This window comes from Lycorma delicatula, chromosome 9 (genome assembly GCF_047948215.1).
Source record: "Lycorma delicatula isolate Av1 chromosome 9, ASM4794821v1, whole genome shotgun sequence".
NCBI lineage: Eukaryota > Metazoa > Arthropoda > Insecta > Hemiptera > Fulgoridae > Lycorma > Lycorma delicatula.
Window position 1 is genome coordinate 125,043,674 of NC_134463.1, and position 22,317 is coordinate 125,065,990.

A 22,317-nucleotide genomic window follows, 5' to 3' on the forward strand; every position below is an offset into this window, starting at 1 on the left:
TATGATTGAAACAGTAGATCGAAAGACATGGTTAATTAATCAATAAAAAAATATTGTTAATTCTATAAAATGGAAGAATTATCACACATGTGAAAATTTCACAAAATACATTAAGTAACTTTAAATGGTAAGCTTAACAAGACCCTATAAACTTAAATGAAGTGCTAACATATGATGAATAACCACCAATGTGCTGACCCCACCACCATCCAATAATAATAGACCAGACAGTACACAACCGCATGACTGGGTTAGTGAGCATAGCGCATACTAACATAGACCAAGCACTTGTCCTTAAAGATTCCTCAAGTATAATATGAAGATTTCTTCATCATGCATATACACACACACACATCAAAATGTTTAAATTTATAATAAAAAAAATAATAATTTTCTTTATTACTTAATTATATTGTTGTTTTCTTTTTCTTTTTTTTACTTTTAGGTTGACTTTGAAGAAGGCCTTATGATCCGACCACATTCTAGAATTATCAGAAGGACTTACAGTACCGGTTTATGGCTACAAATGAAAACATCAAAACATCAACTGCAGCTTCACGCTAAAGTTAATAGACTTCAAATTGATAATCAAATGTACGATTGTGTATTTCCTGTTGTACTCGCACCTGTTCCTCCACCAAAAAGTGTCTCTCTTGCAAATGGTTGGTTTTTTAAAGTTTTTTGTTCGGTTTTTTTTTTTTTTCATTTAAGAGCTTAATGTACTTATTTTAATTGTTATTTTTAATAACAGTTTATTATATTTTGGCATTACCCCTTACTAAAGCGATTTTTTTTTTTTTCATCTATAATGTCACTTTACTTAATTATGCTCTCATTTAATTAATACATTCATACAAATATTTCCTCACCCTTTCTGGTCATTTCCTGGTCAGGTTATTCGATTAGTTGTCGAGTTATTCCATGTCAGATCAATCAGTAGGCTAATTTTTTTTACTTTTCTGAAATTTAATAATTGTTTTATTAATATAAGCTATTATATCTGTAAAATGTACTAAAAGTAAAAAAAATTTTGGTCTAGTAAATTATTATTTTTTTAGCAATTTTCAAAAATGACAAACAAAAATTTTTGTGTGTTTATCGATTACAAATGTGTACATTACTCTGAAACCATCGGTGCTAGATGATTCTGCTATAGCTCACTTAACATCTCTTTTAATGGCTTTCATTTAAAATGAAATAACCCATTTAAAAAATAAACAAATATTTTTTACGCTGTTTAAAAATTTTATTTTTTAAAAACTTCAGAAATAATCTTTTGATTTTATAGATTCTAATCTTTATGATTTTATCATATTCCTCAGTATATTGGTTATAGATATACCGATTTTAATGATGGAGAAAATATGGGTTCATATGAAAATAATTTTTCTATGATAACAGTGCACATGTAATCGGATAGTTTAATTTAAAAATCTGTATGTGCTTAAAAATGCTGCTTAGAAGTTATCTTTCTCTTGAAGCCTGTTTTTGTTAAAACTGGATCATCTTATCGCTAGATGGTAAATAGTATAACTTACTTTTATATAAGGCATACCTGATTCATTCCCAGCTAATAATATGACAGTGAAAATGATGATTAATAGTAACCAATTAAAATTATTCAAAAAAGTTTTTTAATTATATATTTTCACATTCATCAAGTGATTTTCATTTTTACTGTATTCCTCATTTTGTCTGAAAGGATGACAGAGGTAATCTCTTGTTTGTAATCAAATAACCGCAAGAGGTTTCATTATTGATCATTGCAGATTTGCTTTTGCTGCCATATTTTTTTCAGGTCCTTTGATTATTAAAAGAATTCTTGCCGAGAGGTTGAATTAATCCTGCTTTCGGCATCAATTTCAAAACTTTTTTTATGTAAATTTACATAAATAAGCTTAAACTAACCTTAAGCTACTTTTCTACATACTCAACCGTTAATATTTAAGCACCTATCATACAATCCGACAAGTTTTTGTATTACCACTTCACCATTTGTTTATTGAGAAGTTACTGTTATTTTTTTTTCATGTCTGTCACTCTTAAAACACTTTCTTCCCAAAACTTCTTTCAATTTGGTCAACAGTAGATAACACCTGCAGTCAGGTCAGAGTTGTAGACTGGATTTCCAATTTTTCAAAAATTTTCTTTTTAAAAAAATTTTTCTTAAAACAAGAAACAAATGAAAATTTGTTTCTCACACCATCATTGTATTGATGATTTGTCCAGCACGCTTATTAAACTTCCTTAATTTTACAGTAATTATCATACAGTCACATATTTCTTATTAAGAAATTTATCATAGATCTCACCCCTTGTGCGGCACCATTCTCTATTTTCTTATTTATTTTAAGCGTGCACAGAAATTGCATAAGTATAAAGAAAGCAATGTAATTATAAAGAATGCAATGAAAACTTGCACAAAGTAGCACATGACTTCAGAGCAGCTGAATAGGAATAGAAGTGCACAGTAAAGATGCACCAAGTGTTACTTTCCATACAATCCTTATACTATTTAGTCATCCAAAACAACATATTTTAACTTGAACTCATCCATCATTTGCTTGTATTTTGGTGACCAGAACAGACAAAGTTGTAAACAGATTTTTTATTTTTTACTTGACGATTGTAAAGGCCTTTTTTGATAACATTATAATTTCTAATTCACCTTTTATGATTGATGAAATTTCTTCCTGTAAATTTTAAGACCTAGTAAATATTTGTTCAAGAGTCACTTAACTTTCTCAATTTTGTGTTTTTTTTTTGTGTACTTTTTAATTGACAGTTACAGAAAATTGAAAAAATATATATAACTACTCCCCCTAAAAATCTACAAAAAAAAAGTCATTGACATCTGAGACAACAAATTTCAGACTTTGTGAGCTTTGATGTGGAATGAAAATCGCCATTTTTTCTGGTCTTTTCACATTCTACTATTATGAGATTGATACATTAGTCCTTTCTATTCACTTTTTTAACTGTGCTTCCCTTACAACTTTTAATTTTGCATAATTTAAAAATATTGCATGCAATCATTATTTTACACTTTTTAGAAACTGAATTATTTTTGAATAATTTTTAATGTTTACTAATAACAGTGTACAATAATATCTATTAATACTCAAAATATTTTAAAATTTTTACTAGTTCAGAACAGAGTTCAAAGAAATGGATGTACTGACCCAAGATTATTGGACCCATAATAGATAAAAGATTTATAGTTATTCTTTTAATTAAGAGTGATTCCACATTATTTAAAGAAATATGTGATATTAACAGAATTTTAAAAACTTAGAACTATTGCTTGTGTGTGTGTGTGTGTTTTCCATCTATATATATATATATATATATATATATATATGTATATATTAATTTATATTTAATAGATAAACCCAAGTACTATTCAGGAATATTCAGAAAGTAAGGAACGTTTCCACCTGACACCGCCAGGCGCACGCCAATCGCGTATATATTGATGTGCTCGTGCTCGGCACCTCAGTCAATGTACAGCCATGACAACGGGAACATTTTCGCACTGCCCGTTTTTTTATATACAAATTTGAAATGTGTACTGCAATCGAAAATCCCGCCAGATGTGAGGTGCGGTCTGTGATTTGTTTTTTGTTGACAAAAAACTTAAAACCAATAGAAATTCATCAGGAACTGTGTAAAGTGTACGGGAACAACGTAATGAGTGAAAGTTCTGTCAGGAAGTGGTGCATTCAGTTTAAAAATGGCCGAACAAACATTCACGATAAAGAGAAGAGTGGATGTCCGAGCATTGTGACTGACGATCTGGTCTCCAAAGTTGTCGAAAAGATTCGTGAAAACCGCCGTTTCACAATAACTAAGCTGTCTCTATGTTTCCCACAAATTTTACGGACTTTATTGTTTGAAATTGTTTCACAGAAGCTAGGCTACCATAAATTTTGTGCAAGATGGGTGCGTCACTGAGTTAATATAGATGCACTTGTTTCATAAAGGTACAATCTAGTATATGTTAAATTATTTTTATAATTAAAAATATTACAAAATATTAGCAAAAATGTTCCTGTTCCATCACAGTTGAAAAACCCTTTCACATGCAACTATTTTTTTTTTTTTGGATTATAGACAAATAGAACACAACCAAGGAGATACGATTTCTTGATTCTTCTGAATAATCTTTTTCAAGATTATTCATTCTTAAAATCTTTCTAACCAGCCAGGATTCACAGTGGATTGCAATTTCAGTTCAATACAGTTAATTTGAAATAACTTATCTGTCTTGTTCAGAAGTAAAATTTTAACTTATTTTTATTCCAGTGAATAACACTTGGTAACAACTCTATATTTTTTCTGATTTGATCTCTCTTTCATTTTTCTTTCTGCAATAAATCAGACAACTTTAACTTAATACTATTCCTAAGCCTGTTTCCGCAATGAACAATTTTTTACTAGCTTTAGATTTTGTAATTTATAATCAATATAGGAAAGCTATCATGAGAATAATTTTATTTGATTACAAATGTTTTTAAAAAAAAATCATTAATAACTTCTGATTTAAAAAAAAGAAAATCGGAAAATATTTCTATTTTATGAAATAAAATTTTATGGACTTTTAAAAATGTGTATATATAATAGATTTGGTGAAACATCTGATTATTTAATATTAATTAAAAATTATAATTTAGAATTGTATTATTTTTGGATTTTCTAGTTTAATTTTATCTGCATTAAAGTTAACTACAGATGGCAAAAATAAACCCTCACAAGAACAACATATACACTGAGGCATACATGCCCAATCTTTAATAAATTGCAAAAAATTCTTATCGTTTAGTTTATTACTCTTCTAATATTGTCGGACATTATCTTCCAAGTCGGAGTAGACCATCATTTCGTTTATTTGTTTTTTGTTGCCAATGATTTAATTGCTCTTTGGTTTGATATAATTCTTCTGATCTTAATTTGTGTACACATTATCTAGTTTTCAAATTATCTCTCATCATCCTCTCTTAATTTTTTTATTCTTCCCTTGTTCTTAACATTTTCTTCCTCTTCATATTCATTCATCTTCTTGTCGTTTTTTTTAGTTATATTTCTTCATGTTATCTTTCTTTTTCCTGTGTGGTTGTTTCTTTTTCAGTTTTGATTATTCACCAAATAATCCAATAATAAGAACTGAATATTTTATATCGTAAGGTCGAAATTAACATTTGTAACCAGTATACAGGAGTTCACTAAACAGAATAGTTTAATTATTATTAACTTTTATTTATACAACTCACTAAAAATCTGAAACTTTTGTTAATCAGTAACTTACAAAGATTCGAATAATACGATCTAGTAATACGAGTAATAAAGGGACTTTTTCTCTATCTTAATGTTTCATATAAGTTTGTTGAATTAATAATTGTTTAAATATTTGATGTTAATAAAAACTAATATTTCAGCAATTGAAATATTAGTTTTTATTAACATCACTAATGAAGTGTAGCAAAAAATGTGTATATGTAATTTAATATACGTTCACATCATGTAGTGTCCACATCAGATTTTTTAAATAATATGATTCTGAATTGAGTACTATAAGCCCTTGTTAATTTAAATTATAAAATTTTTTTTTATACATATTTTGTTTTATTTTAATTTGTAGTGCTGAAGCCGTTTGCGGAAGTGAGCATTGTTCAGAGGATAAATGAGCATTCAACTGTCAGACAGTATAAATATTTTAAGGTGCTAATTCAGGAATTCCATATTAAATTAGATATTGGATTCATTAACGCCATTGTTAATTTCTTAGAAGCTGGTGAAGTTTCTGATGCTTTAGAGGTAAGAAAGAGTTTTTTCGCTGTTTTTTTATTTCTTTAATAATTTTAATTTTTTAATTATTACTGTTTGCATGTTTTTGCTGTAGTTTAATCTTTAATTGAAGTATAATAAATATGTACACGTCAGTATTATTAATATTCCAGTTGTGAAGCATAGTTCCAAAACTGATGTTCTTATAGCTGCTGTTTGTTTAGCTGTCATTTTTTTCCTGATTCTAGAACTATTCTGAAAAGGTGTCACTGAGCCTAGGTGATGGTACATTACTAATAAAAACTTTCAGATCCACTTAAAATTACTATATATTTTCCTTATATCTGTATGTATCGTTATATCATTCATAATTTTAATGTATCTTTCATTAAATAATACTGGATTTGAAACTTGATCCTTCAGCATTGAAGAATTGACTATGATTTTGAATATGTGTGAGGGTGCAGTCAGTATTAATAAATAAATTCTTTTGTTGATCCTGGTGGTTAATGTGTGCATGAAGATTAACTGATTAGTCGCTCATTCAGTCATATAACTGTCAAGATTACAAAAACTTTCTAAATGTTTCTCTTGCATTTAATTTTTAAATCGCCCTTTGGTTTGTTTTTAACATTAAAGCAGTTATCGCTCCCTATAAAAAATTATGGTGCGTGGGTTTGTTTGTCATAGCTGCTCACATTTTTATTTTAGCTGCTATTGGTGCAGAATGGACCAATGGTGGTGCACCGGGCGGGGGCATACAGCTCCCTCCATGACTCCTGCTAGAAACAGTTCATTGTCAATTAATTACCAGATTATTTTATTTAATTTCTAAGCATAGATTATTTTTATTTATATTTTTATTTACCTATGTTTATTAATTTTATTAATAAAAGAAGGGTTATTAGTTAATATTTAACAGTAAAAAACAGGATCCTTTATTTAGCAGGAGAGGGTCATTAGCATGCCTCCGGTTAGCACATCATGTGTTCTACTCTGTGCCAATAGCAGCAGCTGGACTGGCAACTAACACAACCTCACACGAACACACACAAGAGTAAACGAATAAGAAGGTGTCCCTTAGTCAACTTCCTGTTATTGATATGGCTAGCATTAAACATTATATTTCTATTAAAAACTATTAAATTCTATATCTATATCTATACTCACTCCTTAAGCCTATTTATTTTAAATATAAAATCACCAAAATGTTCAAAAAAATATTCTCTACACATTAATATTTGTTTTCTTAAACTATTTCTGTTAAATACTTAATATTCTCGCAAACATGAGGATAGGAACACATTGAGGGTGCAGAACCCCTGGCTAGATGGTCTGGCGAGTGAATAGGGCACTGACTGACTAGCTAGTTAAAAATTATATTTAATTACTTACTACTGCTCTTAATATTTTTTTAATGGGGTTAATATAATTAGTATACTGTTTTTTTTGTTCGTTTTTTTTTTTTTTCAGGCAAACCAGTTTGAACTTGATCACAAGTTAGCCAAAAAGCCACTTATGGATCATGTGTCAGTAATTTCATCACAACAACAAAAGAATTTTTATGATTTTCTTCATTTCTCTCCTTTAAAGGTAATTAATGTATCTTTAATGTTTAAATAAAAGAAAATGAACTAATATGTTTATTGATATTCACAAAATTATTTAAAAAATCACAGCAGCTGTTTCAGTACACAATATCTTCTCTTCTCAGCTGTTAGAAACAGGATACTAAATCTTGAAATACATACAGCAAAAAAGATAATACAAAAACCAAAAGAGATATAAAATAATTTATAAAAAATTAAAACTGACTTCAACAAATAATAGTACTGAAAAGTTACAAATAACTGTTTTTGAAATTGGTGCCAGCCAACACAAATTAAACATAAAGTTAGTACCTCAACTGACAGCTGGGCAGCTAGATGGGATCTCAAAAGCATATAAGAGAGAGCATCTCATGAAATCTCATCTTGAGTTTGCTAAAGCACATATACTTGGTGATTATATATATTTACGTAAGCATCTATAAAGTATTCTTATATCTTATTTTTGTAAATCAGATTTTATTGTTGTATTATTTATTTGTAGATCTCATTTTACTGTAGTAAAACTTCTAGTCAGTTCCAACTTCATTTTCTCTTTATTTGTAATATTAAGATGTTTATTTCTTTCTATAAATGTAAACAAACTTGTTATATTGTTACTGCCATATTGTACAATTAAGTACAAACCAGCTGTTTGTACTTAATTATGTTAATATGCGTTATTAAAATTGGTATTTCTTTATATATCAGACACACATCGCACTTGCAATAACACTTATATATATAAAGGTTAATAAAGAATTTACTCAAAATATGGCTACTTGTATATTTAATTAATATCCTTGAATTAGTGCTGTGCTGAAAAATAAAGTAAAGAAATTCTGTTATGTGAATCTAAAACTAGTTACCAATTTTTCGCTGTTTGAAGTAGTATTTGTATTATATAGATCACAGGTTTTTTTTCTACCTTGTGTTGGCGGGCACTGACTTCAAAAATAGTTATTTGTTGTAAATACTTTTTCTTTAGTTAATAGATAAAAATATAATTATTTGTAACTTTTTTGTACTATTATTTGTTGAAGTTTGTTTTTATTTTTTATAAATTATTTCACAATTTTTAGTGGTATCTAGTGCTTATATATCTTATATATATATATTTATATATATATATATATATATATTTAAAGCATAGATAGGCTTACTAAATGCGCTGCTTAAATGAGACAGCGACATTTAAAGGAAAGTTGTCAAGAAAGGAATGAACGTTTAAGGAAAATAGAGAAAGAAATCCCATGAATATTTCCGCAGAAACTTCTCAACAACAAGAATGTACACTCACAAATGAGAACATACAACAGTCGATTCTTACAGAAAGAAAGTGTAGAGAGTCATGCTCATCATGTCAATTCAATACACAAACGTTTGTCAAACAAAACGCAAGAGCAATGTTCTCGCTGCCTCAGCTTGATGTATGAAGAAGGAGAGTTACTGGAAGTTGTACTCATAAAATTTGATGATGAGACTATCGGTCTTAAAATGAAAGGTGTTGATGGTTGCATAGCCATTTCACCAGTTTGTACAACATGCCAAAATGACAAAAGGATACGAAGATGTCAAGCACAAAATGCTACCTCTGATATTAAGCTCAACTGTAACCTGTCACAAACTGCAGGGTACAACTCTTGATAGGGCAGTGATAAACCTGATCAAGAGAAATTTTGCCAAGGGGAAACTTATGTCGCTCTTAGTCGAGTTAAAACTCTAGAGGGCATCGTCTTATCTGACTTGGACCCAAATAAGTCATTAAATAGACCACATGATGAGAAAGCCTAGACAGAAATGATGAGATTGCATAATCTATCCAGTTTATAGGTTTCATTATTGCAAGTAGTCATTTGAACAAGGTTTGCAAGTACCCAGTTAAAAAGTGTTTATAACTATAGAATATTATTTATTGCAAAATTATAATATTTAACTAGCTCCATATCAGGTGGTATCAGTTAGGAACTTGTTATATGACTATTTATTTAATATTGCAAAATTATAATTTATTATTGCATAATATAAATACTTATATTATAATTTTGCAATTAAGGATGATACACATTATCCTTAAAATTAAATGAGGTCAACATTCAAAAGGTTTAAGATTTAAAACGTTAATTAAGTGTATTTTTTCACCAATACACTTTTTCACCATTTTATATAAATATTAAATATAGCTTTAATATTTATATGGAGTTTAGAGGAAAGTAGCATAGAAAAAAAAGGAATGAATGTTTAAGGAAGAAACGCCATGAATATTTCCACGGAGATTAAACAATGATAATGTAGACTGTTATTAATATTCTAGTCATACAGGGAACAGAGCATCACTGTACTAGTGCTAGTGGTCAGCGGCTAAGGGTTCAAGCAATTCAGTTTTTTTCTTATTTTTCCTAAGATTATCATCAGATTTGGTTAAAATTTATGTGGGACAATTCTGAAAGTATACTCTTTCAATTAAAAAAAACTATCAAAAACAGTTTATACTAACGTTGGAGATATTGCGTAACATACATTTTTTAAAAATACAGTTAAATTTATAACCTTCTTCTTTTTTGAAGTCAGTTAAAAATGCACAAAGAGCAGCAATAGGAAGTATAAACTTCTATCAGTAACATATAAATTTAACAGCAAATACTATTGGTCAATTCAGGAAAAGCAGCAGTACTTAAAAAAAGATAGAACCCCATATCACAATGAACAACAGCAAACTATTCAAGTCTATTTGACCATTTAAAAGTAAATTAGAATTTTCAAGTTTATTAATGTCAAATGACTCTAACAGGTTCAGTTTCAAACCTTTGTTCTCAAAATGAAGTACTTTGAAATTATCATTAAATGCATGATCCTCATCAAATAAATGACAAGCATAATTAAAAACACTCTAATTATTATAAAAACAAGATTTTTGGAACCTTATATGTTTTTCAAAATATCTATCTTCCTGTTTGATCAATATAATAATAAACTTTATCACAAGAACCACATTCAAGTTTGTAAACTCCTGATTTTTTTTTTAAGTTTATCAGTTTTACTCTAGTTATTCTTAATAAATGTATCTAGAGAATTATCAGATTTAAAACTAATATCATTATTTCTGTTTCCAGACAATTTTCTAATTTTTTCTATGGTGTTTAGTGGCCCCAAAGATGATGCATTACAGAAGTTTTACTATAACTGTTAATAAAAAAATTTACTGTTATTTTGTCAGCGTGTATTTATAGATTTATATGTAAATTTGTATTACAGATCCATCTGAGTTTTTCATTAAGCAGTGGAGGCAATAGTGCTGGTATCTCTGGTCTTCCTCCAGTCTTGTCCGTATTAACACAAAGTCTTGGTGTTACACTGACTGATATGCAGGATGTTGTTTTCAAGTAATTATGAAATTACATTTATTTTTATTATAACTTAATGCAATTAACTATGTTATAATATCATTTACTCTTACAGTTTTAAGATATTATAGTTTTTTTAATCAAATTCTCAAGATTTTGAAGACTCATCATAAGAATTTAAACCATCAATAAAACTTTGCCATAACATTTTTCATGGAACTGAAGAAAGGTACCATTATTAGCTCAACAATTTTAAAGTGAAAAATGGAAATGTCAGATCTTTCTTGGCTTTGTAATTGGTCGAATTAAGTCATAACTCTTTTGGCTCCTTAAGCAGAGTTGCCCTCCCATTTCAGTATTCATTGTTATCCACAAGCAAAGGTCGCCACCGCCAGTTTTTTATGTTTGAATTTATATCCTTTGCTGAGGATTTTTCAATCGCTATCTTGTCCTGCACTCCAACACTTTGAGGAACTATTTCAAAGGCCAAATAATTGAATATCACCAAATTTTATTAAAAAATTAAAAATGAATTAACCTCACTTTGCATCTTTACAAGTTATAAAGTGCTATACAAGTATGAATAAAGTGCTTCTATTTTTCATGACCGTTTTATTTTATTTTAAGCAACTTATATTTATTAATTATATTAAAAAATTGCTAATTTGCAGACATTAAAAGGCACAAATTCTTGAATGTATGAGGATTCAGAATGTGATATTTTTTGTCAAAAAATTATTTTCAGATTTTAATCACAATTTTGATTCAGAATGCGATAGTGTTATTTCAGAAGGTAATATAGAGTCGGGTAATAGTATTTTAGAGTTTGTAAATGATAATCTAACATTAGAAAATAATACATTGAATGTAGTTTGCTTGCAAAGTATATCTACATTTCCGGAAAACTTATCTATTCACAAAAATGAGAGATAAAACATACTGTAACGTAGGTGATAACTTAATAACCATTAACCGTCATTTATCGCTAAATATGAGGAAACAACTGAGAAGTGAATGGATACTCGTGGAAAATAAATAGGAACCAAAAGAGTTAACGATTTACCCTTTCCTGTCTAAATTACAAACAAATGATTAAATTTGTTTGCATTTGGGATGAACTATTTCTACTATTCTATAATTCCTGACACATGTTAATTAACTGACTGCAAATAATTTAAATATTTAAAAACTTTTCATACAAACAAATAACTAATGAGTTGCTCTCGCTACAATAGACAAATCTTATGAGTATTTGTCTGAAATCTGAATAAGCAATATATGTTACATGAAAATGTTAATTCCCTTAAAAATGATTAATCCAATTATAGTAGCTGCATGTTGTTAGATGGTTCTTTTATATTTGCTCCATAGCAAAACAACACAAGAAAAAAGATTTTTAAGTACATTTCTGAACTTCTATATACAGTCATTATTAATAGTATAAATTAGTGCAGTTTTTTTTCTAGGAATTATGATATCCTAGGAAAACAGTGAAAAAAAATATACAATAGTCACTAAATGAACAAATTTATAACAATTAAATGAAAACTTCTTGCTTAGAATTTTATTTTATATTAAGAAGAATTATTTGTTTTATAAAAAGCAAAGATTATTATTGCAGTATAATAAGTTGTTCCTTATTTCCATTGTTTAGCTGTACAGCAACAACAAATTGCTGACCCCAGGTAAACTTAATTTTGTATTCCTTAGACTTGAGCATACGTTGACCAATGAATATGATTTGTTTCCCGATTGAATCTCCTTTATACCTAAAAAAGGTCATTATCTGAGAGAGAACCCATAAGATTCTTATGTGATTTTTTTTTAGGCATAATTGAAGATAGTAGTTTAAAAATTCAAAAATTGTGAAAAAATAGATTTCTGCATATTTTATTTACCACAAAAAGATCACCAATCTTACAAACTACTAAGTTATGTACTGACTACATGTCACTTATTAATCCTGACAACAGTTACCAACATTTACTTTATTAAGAAATTAATTCTAATAATATAAAACGCAAATAGGATAATTGCTGAATATTATGACTTACTCTCATAGAAATGTATTTGTTACTCTACCTTTTTAGATCTCATATTTCTTTCCTGAAAATGAGAAATTTAAATATGTCATTATGTTCAAGAAATGATATCGTTATGTGGAGGAAATTGTTCAAACCAGTAGTACCAAAAATAAGTTTTTTTAATAGGTACTTATTCAAGAGAAAGTAAAAAAAATAAAGGTATAGTTTTAATCTCCTCCCAATTACATATCTTGCAACACTGTTTGTTCCATTATAGATCAAAGCTTCATACTATCTTAAAATGTATTGTTTCATTGTTAACTGTTTGTGATTGTTTTTAAAAGCCAATTTAAAATAAATACTTCTTTGTGCAATTGCTCCAAAAAAGAAATAAGCAGTGATACATTCTTATATTCAGAATGAAGTAACGGAAATGGGTGAAGTAACAGAAATATTTCATAGGATGCAGCAGCAGTGCAGAGTTTTTTTTTTTTAGTGGAAGCTAAAATGACTGTGTTCACTGAAGGCAAAAACAAAGTCTAAAAGGTACAGTAAACTTTTAAAAGATCTGATTTTACTTGAGAATAATGTTCTCATACGGTTAACAAAACAACCCTTTTCTTTAAATCTCAGTTTTGAGCTTCTAGACCACCCACCTATCCTCTTTCCAAATAGTTTTCATCTTTTTTAGCCCGCTGAAAGAAAACGTGCAAGAGAATCATTTTTGTTCTGAAGAGGAAGCAAGGTAGCATTGCGAAATTGGCCACTCGCCGGACTGAAAAGTTTTTTCCAGGAAGAAATTCAGAAATTAAAATGGGCTAAATGCTTAGAAATGGAAGAGAATATGTGGCAAAAGAGATTTTATTTTTTGACATCCTACTAGTACTACCACCAAACCCAGTTTTATAAATAAAGGACTCATTCAGTCATTAATCCTTTTCTCTGATTGGAAACTTTTGTCTTAATTCAGCCTTTGTAACTGATGGAACTCATTGGAAATAATTAGATTTTTTTTTTATGATGAATATTGTACATCATTTTATTTTTTAAGGTTAAAGATTTTATGTACATAACAATTTTATATATGTACAAACTTAAAATTGTCAGTAAAGTTTATGATTTAAAAACTTGCATATATTAATCAGTTTGTTCTGTATTTAATACTGATCTATTAAGGCTTATCAGAATTTAAAAAGATTCTGAATTAAAATTTAAAAATTATCTACATTAAAAAATTCTTTCTGGCCAGAAGTAAAGAGATTTTTATAAATTTTCAATGTAGATAATTGTAAGGAAGTTTTTATTCATGAATAAAAACATGATCTCCAATTAAGCAGAATTGTATCGATCAGTACTTTTTTATGTTTTCTGATATTCTGCATGTGAAAGAAATTTAAAAGTAGATGAACCATTAGGGTTGTTGAGATATCTTGAAAAAATCTGTGTTAGTTGTACATGACATAATTTTTCCTTTTTTAAGATTTTATAATTATATCATTTTTAATCATGATAAATACAATAATTGTAATTTTATATTCTGTTTCAATTTATTTTCAGGTTGTCATATTTTGAGCGTCAATGTACATTTTTAAGTCAACGTCAATTGATAAGTGAGGCACAGATGCATTATACTGGACAGTTTTTTAAGCAAGTATATGTTCTGGTATTTGGATTAGATGTGCTCGGCAATCCATACGGGTTGGTGATCGGTCTGAAACAAGGTGTGGAAGCTCTTTTCTATGAACCTTTTCAGGTAATTTGTTGTTTAAAGTTTCTGTAAGACATATTGGGATTATTATTTTTATAACCATAATTCTAACATTTCAACTATATGCTAAACAAAACAGCTGCTCTCCAAGATTTTTTCTACTCATTGCAGTTCAATATGATTATTTATTGGCATATAGACATTTAATGATAATTCAGTTTTTTGTCTGATATGATAAAGCACATCAGATATGATAGATTCAACAGCTTATGTTTGTCTTGAATCCGTGGATTCAATATTATTAATACAAACACTATACATTGTTTGATGTAAATACAGATGTAAAAGTTTTAAAGGAATAATGTGTAGTGATTTTGGTGACCATGCCTTCAACCCATCTCTTCCTAATGAGAGCTGTGCAAATATGATATCCAGAGATTCACAATTTTACAGTGTAAAGGAGCTTTTTTTTAATACAACACTTTCACTAATTTGGATTTCTGTAAATAACTCCAGTATTTCAAGACAGTTGCATAACATAACACTAGATTCTAAAAAGAAAAATAGGCCTACTACTCGTGCATTAGAGTATAGGAAACATTCACTTCAAGGTGGTAATTTTTACAAATAATAGAGGATTACAAATGTTCATCAGCTACATTTAAAGTTGTTAGATTTATTCAATAACTTACTCTCTTAGTCAAAAAAATGTTATCATTTGTAAGGATAAGAACAGTATGAGTTGTATTTTAAAAATATTTTAAAACGCAATAGTCGTAACTGAATTTTGTTTAAATAATAAACAATATGTCTGTTCTGTAATTCCTAGAATTTCCATTAAAATATTTATCAGAAATAACACTTATTGCCTTTTGTAACAGTAGGCGATAGAGTAGGATAGGCCTACACATTTAAAACCAGAAAGGCACTTAGTATATTTTTATTTGTAAGAAATTATAATTGATTATATATATACATTTAGTCTTAAATTGCATTATATGTTTTTTGTCTTTATGATTTATCAAAAAATTACGGTGTGTATTACACAAGTATATCTCATAAACAAACTTATTCACAAATGTGTAGCTGTTTAATGTTGGCCTTTAATGTTAGTATTGAATTTTTTCAACAGAAATTGAATGTTACATTCTGAAAAATTGTTATACATTTTCATCAATGTTCAAATATTTTTGTGTTAAAATGAGTATCTAATCTCTAACTGAAAAATATTTATAACTAACAACAGGATGAATTTATTGTAGATAATAATGTAAAGATTTAAATTTAAATTCTTGCAATGATAATAATGATAATTTTATTTATCCAGGGTGCTATTCAAGGTCCTGGAGAATTTGCTGAAGGATTTTATTATGGCGTTAGAAGCCTGTTTGGACATACAATCGGAGGAGCAGCTGGTGCTATGTCTCGTATTACTGGAGCTATGGGTAAAAATTTTAATTTTTTTTTTATAAAACTGAATCTTTCTCATAATTTTAAAACTATGCTTACTTCTTCATTGCCCCTTTTTATTTTTATTAAATATTTATAACTTTCTTAACACTTTCAGTAACAATACATTTTCATCAAGGATTCTTTTGAGAAATATATTTAAGTACACACACTTATACAGATTCATTTTTACTTTCTTGGTTACAGCTCTATTTCTGCTACAACAGCGTAGTTATAAAGGGAAGTGATAACAATCGGCCAAAATTTTGGATATCAGGGTTTTGCAAATATCAACATTTTAAGAACCCCTGTAGTCAAAAACAAAAAACATTACAGAAATATCTGTAAGATTGTACATTCATATGTACATTTTGACCTGTGTTTTGATTAATACCTCAAGACTGGCTCGACTTCAACTATTCAGAAACGACTCAAAAAAGTTTTACGTGTAGGACATTAAATTTAAGTAAGGCTTTAAATTTTAGACAGAATTAAAGATGGGAGGGGTAGTTTTCACCATTTCTACTTTTTGTATGTGGTATTAGAAAATTTAGCTTTGATACAATGAAAGTACGTAAGTATATTAAGTGCATAATATATTAAAATAACCAAAATTTTATGTCAGATTTAAGAATGAAGGTTATTCAACATTATTTCTAAACAGTTTTTGTATCATATCATGAAAATTCATTGACCAAAAAAGTTGAAATTTGGGACAAGTACTTGGTTATTTATATACCTCCCATGGTACCTTTGTAGGGATACTGAATGGGACCCATATGTAAAATAACTTTTTTCAACTTTAATTTTCAAGATTGAAAATCCAACTATAGTATTAATGTATATAACACGGGAATTTGGTAAAATAAGGGGGTTCCATGGGACTCAGCCAAAGAATTATAAAAAAAAAAATTGTGAATATTTTATAACGTGTGGTACTTTATCTTTCTTTCAAGTTCTGGCTATTATTAAAAATGTTATGTGAGGTAGATGCCAAACAAGAGGGTGAAATGAGACTCAAATCATATTACAGTTTATACTCAAAATTATGCTACAATTTTAATGATAACAATGTTATTTGATCAAGGGAGTGAATCGGTACCCAAAAGCTTTTGTTAAGAATTTTATTTTTTTCACAATATACTTTTTTGCTAAACATCACTTGATGAAGATGGTCAAATTTTTTTTACGAAACATTTGATCTTTTTTGCAATTGTGGGTTAAATCTGCTTCTTGTACCTGGTCAGCCAACTAATAAAAAGATTATTTTCCTTATTATGATAATAATAATCATTAATAACATAATTTAATAATAATATTCACAATTTTTATTATCATTTATCTTATTTAATAATTATTTATTAGATATTTACCGCTTAATTTCAATTTCCACTACAGTAGATGACAATAATTGTTTTTATCAGTATCATCATGCAAATGTATTTGTTTATTAACCGATTACCGTTATACTTCATTTTCTATTTATAAGTAATTATTTACAACTACAAAATTATAAATTAATATAATCATTTTACCCTAACAAAAGGCCATCCACATAAAATAATTAGTTTTGCTAGTAACACTTAAGTCAAATCTAATTCTACTTTTAATAAGTATATCGTTACGGTTTTATCGAAAATTAAGTACTTTCAAGAATAGTGTTACACTTTCAAGACTACATGATGAATAATCTTGTAATCTGCAATAACTAATTCTACTTTTTTCAGGTAAAGGATTAGCTGCTTTAACCTTTGATGAGGAGTATCAAAGAAAAAGAAGAGAGCAGATGAATACTGCTTCATCATCCGGTGTACAAGAAAGTATGGCACAAAGCGGAAAAGGACTCGTTATGGTATTATTACATATAATTTCTGTTCTCATTTTTAAATTTAGATTGTTGGTGGGACAGTAAACTTCATCCAGTTCATCGCTTGTACTACCATTCATTTCCCTTTTTGGATGTCATGTCCAAGTTTCCAAAAAATTAATAATTCCTTTATACAGAAGATAAAACCTGATGTGAACCATTATTAATAATTATAGAAGGTGGCAAATTTAAAAATAAATAGTAGTTTAATTGTCGGTGCAGTAATTATATTTAACAAAGAACAGGGTAGTCATTCGATGTTTCTTTAAATAAAATTTAGCTTTTTAAAAAATAGAAATTCAATCTTATCAAAAATAGCTAAATGCGTGATTATTAATAAGCACAAATAACAAGTATAGAAAATAATTTAGAAATTATCGATAGTAATATTAAGATAAAAAATAAATAAATTATAAAAAAAAATAAATAAATTTTTAAAAAGATTTAAACTCATTTATAAGTAGATGAGCCACCGAATAGTTTACTAGCAGAGAACAATTCATTTAATTATTATTAAAGTAATAAGGAATATTTCAAACTATTATATCATCTGTATTTATTTTACATTTTGTAGACCAACATCTCATACCAAAAATTGATAACTTCTGATTATATGATTAAATGCATATTTTTTTTTACATTAAATATAATAATAATAGTGTTTGTTAAACTCAAAAATATACATTACAAAAGAATTATGAAATACATTTAAAAAAATACCACTAATTTAGTCTATTCACCTCTAAATTATCTACATACATTTGGTATATACCTAAAGTTGTCAAGTTGCCTTAATGAGTCGGCTTAGTTTTAAGAATTATACATCTTTTATTAAGTAATATAAATAACAGTTATTAGTTTTTTTTTTTGTCTTCAGTCATTTGACTGGTTTGATGCAGCTCTCCAAGATTCCCTTTCTAGTGCTAGTCGTTTCATTTCAGTATACTCTCTACATCCTACATTCCTAACAATTTGTTTTACATATTCCAAATGTGGCCTGCCTACACAATTTTTTCCTTCTACCTGTCCTTCCAATATTAAAGCGACTATTCCAGGATGCCTTAGTATGTGGCCTATAAGTCTGTCTCTTCTTTTAACTATATTTTTCCAAATGCTTCTTTCTTCATCTATTTGTCGCAATACCTCTTCATTTGTCACTTTATCCACCCGTCTGATTTTTAACATTCTCCTATAGCACCGCATTTCAAAAGCTTCTAATCTTTTCTTCTCAGATACTCCGATCGTCCAAGTTTCACTTCCATATAAAGCGACACTCCAAACATACACTTTCAAAAATCTTTTCCTGACATTTAAATTAATTTTTGATGTAAACAAATTATATTTCTTACTGAAGGCTCGTTTCGCTTCTGCTATTCGGCATTTTATATCGCTCCTGCTTCGTCCATCTTTAGTAATTCTACTTCCCAAATAACAAAATTCTTCTACCTCCATAATCTTTTCTCCTCCTATTTTCACATTCAGCCGTCCATCTTTGTTATTTCTACTACATTTCATTACTTTTGTTTTGTTCTTGTTTATTTTCACGCGATAGTTCTTGCGTAGGACTTCATCTATGCCGTTCATTGATTCTTCTAAATCCTTTTTACTCTCGGCTAGAATTACTATATCATCAGCAAATTGTAGCATCTTTATCTTTTCACCTTGTACTATTACTCCGAATCTAAATTGTTCTTTAACATCATTAACCGCTAGTTCCATGTAAAGATTAAAAAGTAACGGAGATAGGGAACATCCTTGTCGGACTCCCTTTCTTATTACGGCTTCTTTCTTATGTTCTTCAATTGTTACTGTTGCTGTTTGGTTCCTGTACATGTTAGCAATTGTTCTTCTGTCTCTGTATTTGAACCCTAATTTTTTTAAAATGCTGAACATTTTATTCCAGTCTACGTTATCGAATGCCTTTTCTAGGTCTATAAACGCCAAGTATGTCGGTTTGTTTTTCTTTAATCTTCCTTCTACTATTAATCTGAGGCCTAAAATTGCTTCCCTTGTCCCTATACTTTTCCTGAAACCAAATTGGTCTTCTCCTAACACTTCTTCCACTCTCCTCTCAATTCTTCTGTATAGAATTCTAGTTAAGATTTTTGATGCATGACTAGTTAAACTAATTGTTCTGTATTCTTCACATTTATCTGCCCCTGCTTTCTTTGGTATCATGACTATAACACTTTTTTTGAAGTCTGACGGAAATTCCCCTTTTTCATAAATATTACACACCAGTTTGTATAATCTATCAATCGCTTCCTCACCTGCACTGCGCAGTAATTCTACAGGTATTCCGTCTATTCCAGGAGCCTTTCTGCCATTTAAATCTTTTAATGCTCTCTTAAATTCAGATCTCAGTATTGTTTCTCCCATTTCATCCTCCTCAACTTCCTCTTCTTCCTCTATAACACCATTTTCTAATTCATTTCCTCCGTATAACTCTTCAATATATTCCACCCATCTATCGACTTTACCTTTCGTATTATATATTGGTGTACCATCTTTGTTTAACACATTATTACATTTTAATTTATGTACCCCAAAATTTTCCTTAACTTTCCTGTATGCTCCGTCTATTTTACCAATGTTCATTTCTCTTTTCACTTCTGAACACTTTTCTTTAATCCACTCTTCTTTCGCCAGTTTGCACTTCCTGTTTATAGCATTTCTTAATTGCCGATAATTCCTTTTACTTCCTTCATCACTAGCATTCCTATATTTCCTATAAGTTATTAGTTAAATTCTTCAATTAGATCTTTCTTCACCATAAAGCAATCGTTACAAATCTTAACAAATTGAACCGATTACCCCCACTTAAAAGTGCTACTATTTCCTTTCCTCTAATACTCTACACTCAAGATACAATCTACAAATATCTCCTAAAACCAAGCACCTACCTATGAAGTGATTCTATGCTCTCTACCTTTATTGAGTAGCATAGTGAGCAGAAACAAGAGCTCTCTTCCTCACCCTGATGCCCATTTAGAGAGAGCGGCATAGCGTTCTTTGTCTTAATTTACCAATAAAATTTCTTAAATACTTATCACACACATAATCTTTATCTCCAGAAAGAATATCTAATTTATAATAAAATACTGAGTCCTCTTTGTTCACTCCATCTGAGTAGTTATCATTTCATCTTTAATTTTTTCTGAGGTTAAGTTTAGTCTCTCCTGCCAATGCTCTGCTAATTAGTTTTAAGAAATCTAAATCATATACGTACTTTTCCCCTAAATCCGCCCAATAATTTTCCCAAGAAATAGTTTTCCTTTGAATTACCAGTTCGGCTAATTTCTTTGGTAATCTATCGTCAGGTAAGAGTAAAGAATTTATAACGTATTTGAAATTTAACATTAGCATCTATGAAAACAAAAATGTTATCTTCGACTCAAGATACAAAATGTGGTTAGGAGTAGACCTCCGAACCGAGGCCATGAATATATTTTTTTTAGAAAGAACCGCTAAAATGCTTATACTTTATTGCTTTGTCGATATCCCCATATTCGGTCCCTATATGTAACCATTTTTGGTCAAGATTGGAATATTATCTTTAATTATAAAGTTTTCCACATATTATTCAGTGTATATTTGGCAGCAGATGTTCTCTATTTAAAGAATAGTGACCGATTCAACAAAACATCATAATTTTTTACTTTAAAAGATTTAGATTTATTACCAAATTTCACCTCCATAATATGCTTTGAAACAATTAATCATACTTTGCAGTATTTTGGGCCCATAAAACCATATCATCGGTATAAAGAAGTAGCCTTGTATTCAAATTCCCTATTCTCAACCCCTGTCCCAATGTATCATGGAGATTATTCACAAAAAAGGCAAATAATAATGGGAAGAGGAGACAACCCTGTCTAACGCTAGTTGTTATTAAAGACTTGCATGTTAGACACCATTATACTGCGCAAGTGAGGATGTACCGTTATATAAATCTTTTAAAAATTTATTACTTAAAGATAGAGTATACATTTTATAAAAAAAATGTATTTCTATCGATATTGTCTTATCACCTAGCAAATCTACAAAGTAACAATAAACGTTTTTGCTTTGAGCAAATTTAAACTTAATGGTGCTGTACAAGTAAAATATGTAATCCACCGCTGAATATCCTCTTCTAAATCCTGCCTGATAATCAATTAAGATTTTGTTTCTTCTTACCCAATTTTCTAGACTCCTTAACAAAATCCTCCTAAAAGGTTTGAAATAGCGTCTTGAAAAGAATTTTCTCCATAATTATCAACTACATCTAATACTCCCTTTTTATGCAGAGGAAATAAAATAGATTTTTTAAAGTAATCGGGTGCAATACCTTTTCAAAAATATCAAAATAATACTCTTAAGATCAAATTAACAAATTCATTAGATGTCTGCTTGTAAAATTTAAATGGAACTCAAGACCTGATGCTGTGTTGTTCTTTGCATTTTTTTTAGCGTAGACTGTGACTAGTGCACGGTGACCTCCATCACAGTACCATCTGTGAGATGGGTCCTGTACCTCTGGAGTTACATCAGCAGTAGCTCCTGTATTACCGAT

At 28.9% G+C, this 22,317-nt stretch overlaps 1 protein-coding gene across 2 annotated transcripts in view; it reads left to right on the forward strand.

The window, feature by feature from the left end:
* The window catches only part of Vps13 (vacuolar protein sorting 13C), a 286,208-nt gene that overhangs the window by 251,142 nt on the left and 12,749 nt on the right, over nucleotides 1-22,317 (forward strand). For both annotated transcript variants that reach the window (XM_075374575.1, XM_075374576.1), the window contains 7 exons: nucleotides 446-662; nucleotides 5,639-5,814; nucleotides 7,258-7,377; nucleotides 10,626-10,753; nucleotides 14,296-14,491; nucleotides 15,774-15,891; nucleotides 17,623-17,747. In XM_075374575.1, coding sequence (XP_075230690.1) covers nucleotides 446-662; nucleotides 5,639-5,814; nucleotides 7,258-7,377; nucleotides 10,626-10,753; nucleotides 14,296-14,491; nucleotides 15,774-15,891; nucleotides 17,623-17,747 — 1,080 coding nt within the window. The remainder of the gene's footprint in view (nucleotides 1-445; nucleotides 663-5,638; nucleotides 5,815-7,257; nucleotides 7,378-10,625; nucleotides 10,754-14,295; nucleotides 14,492-15,773; nucleotides 15,892-17,622; nucleotides 17,748-22,317) is intronic.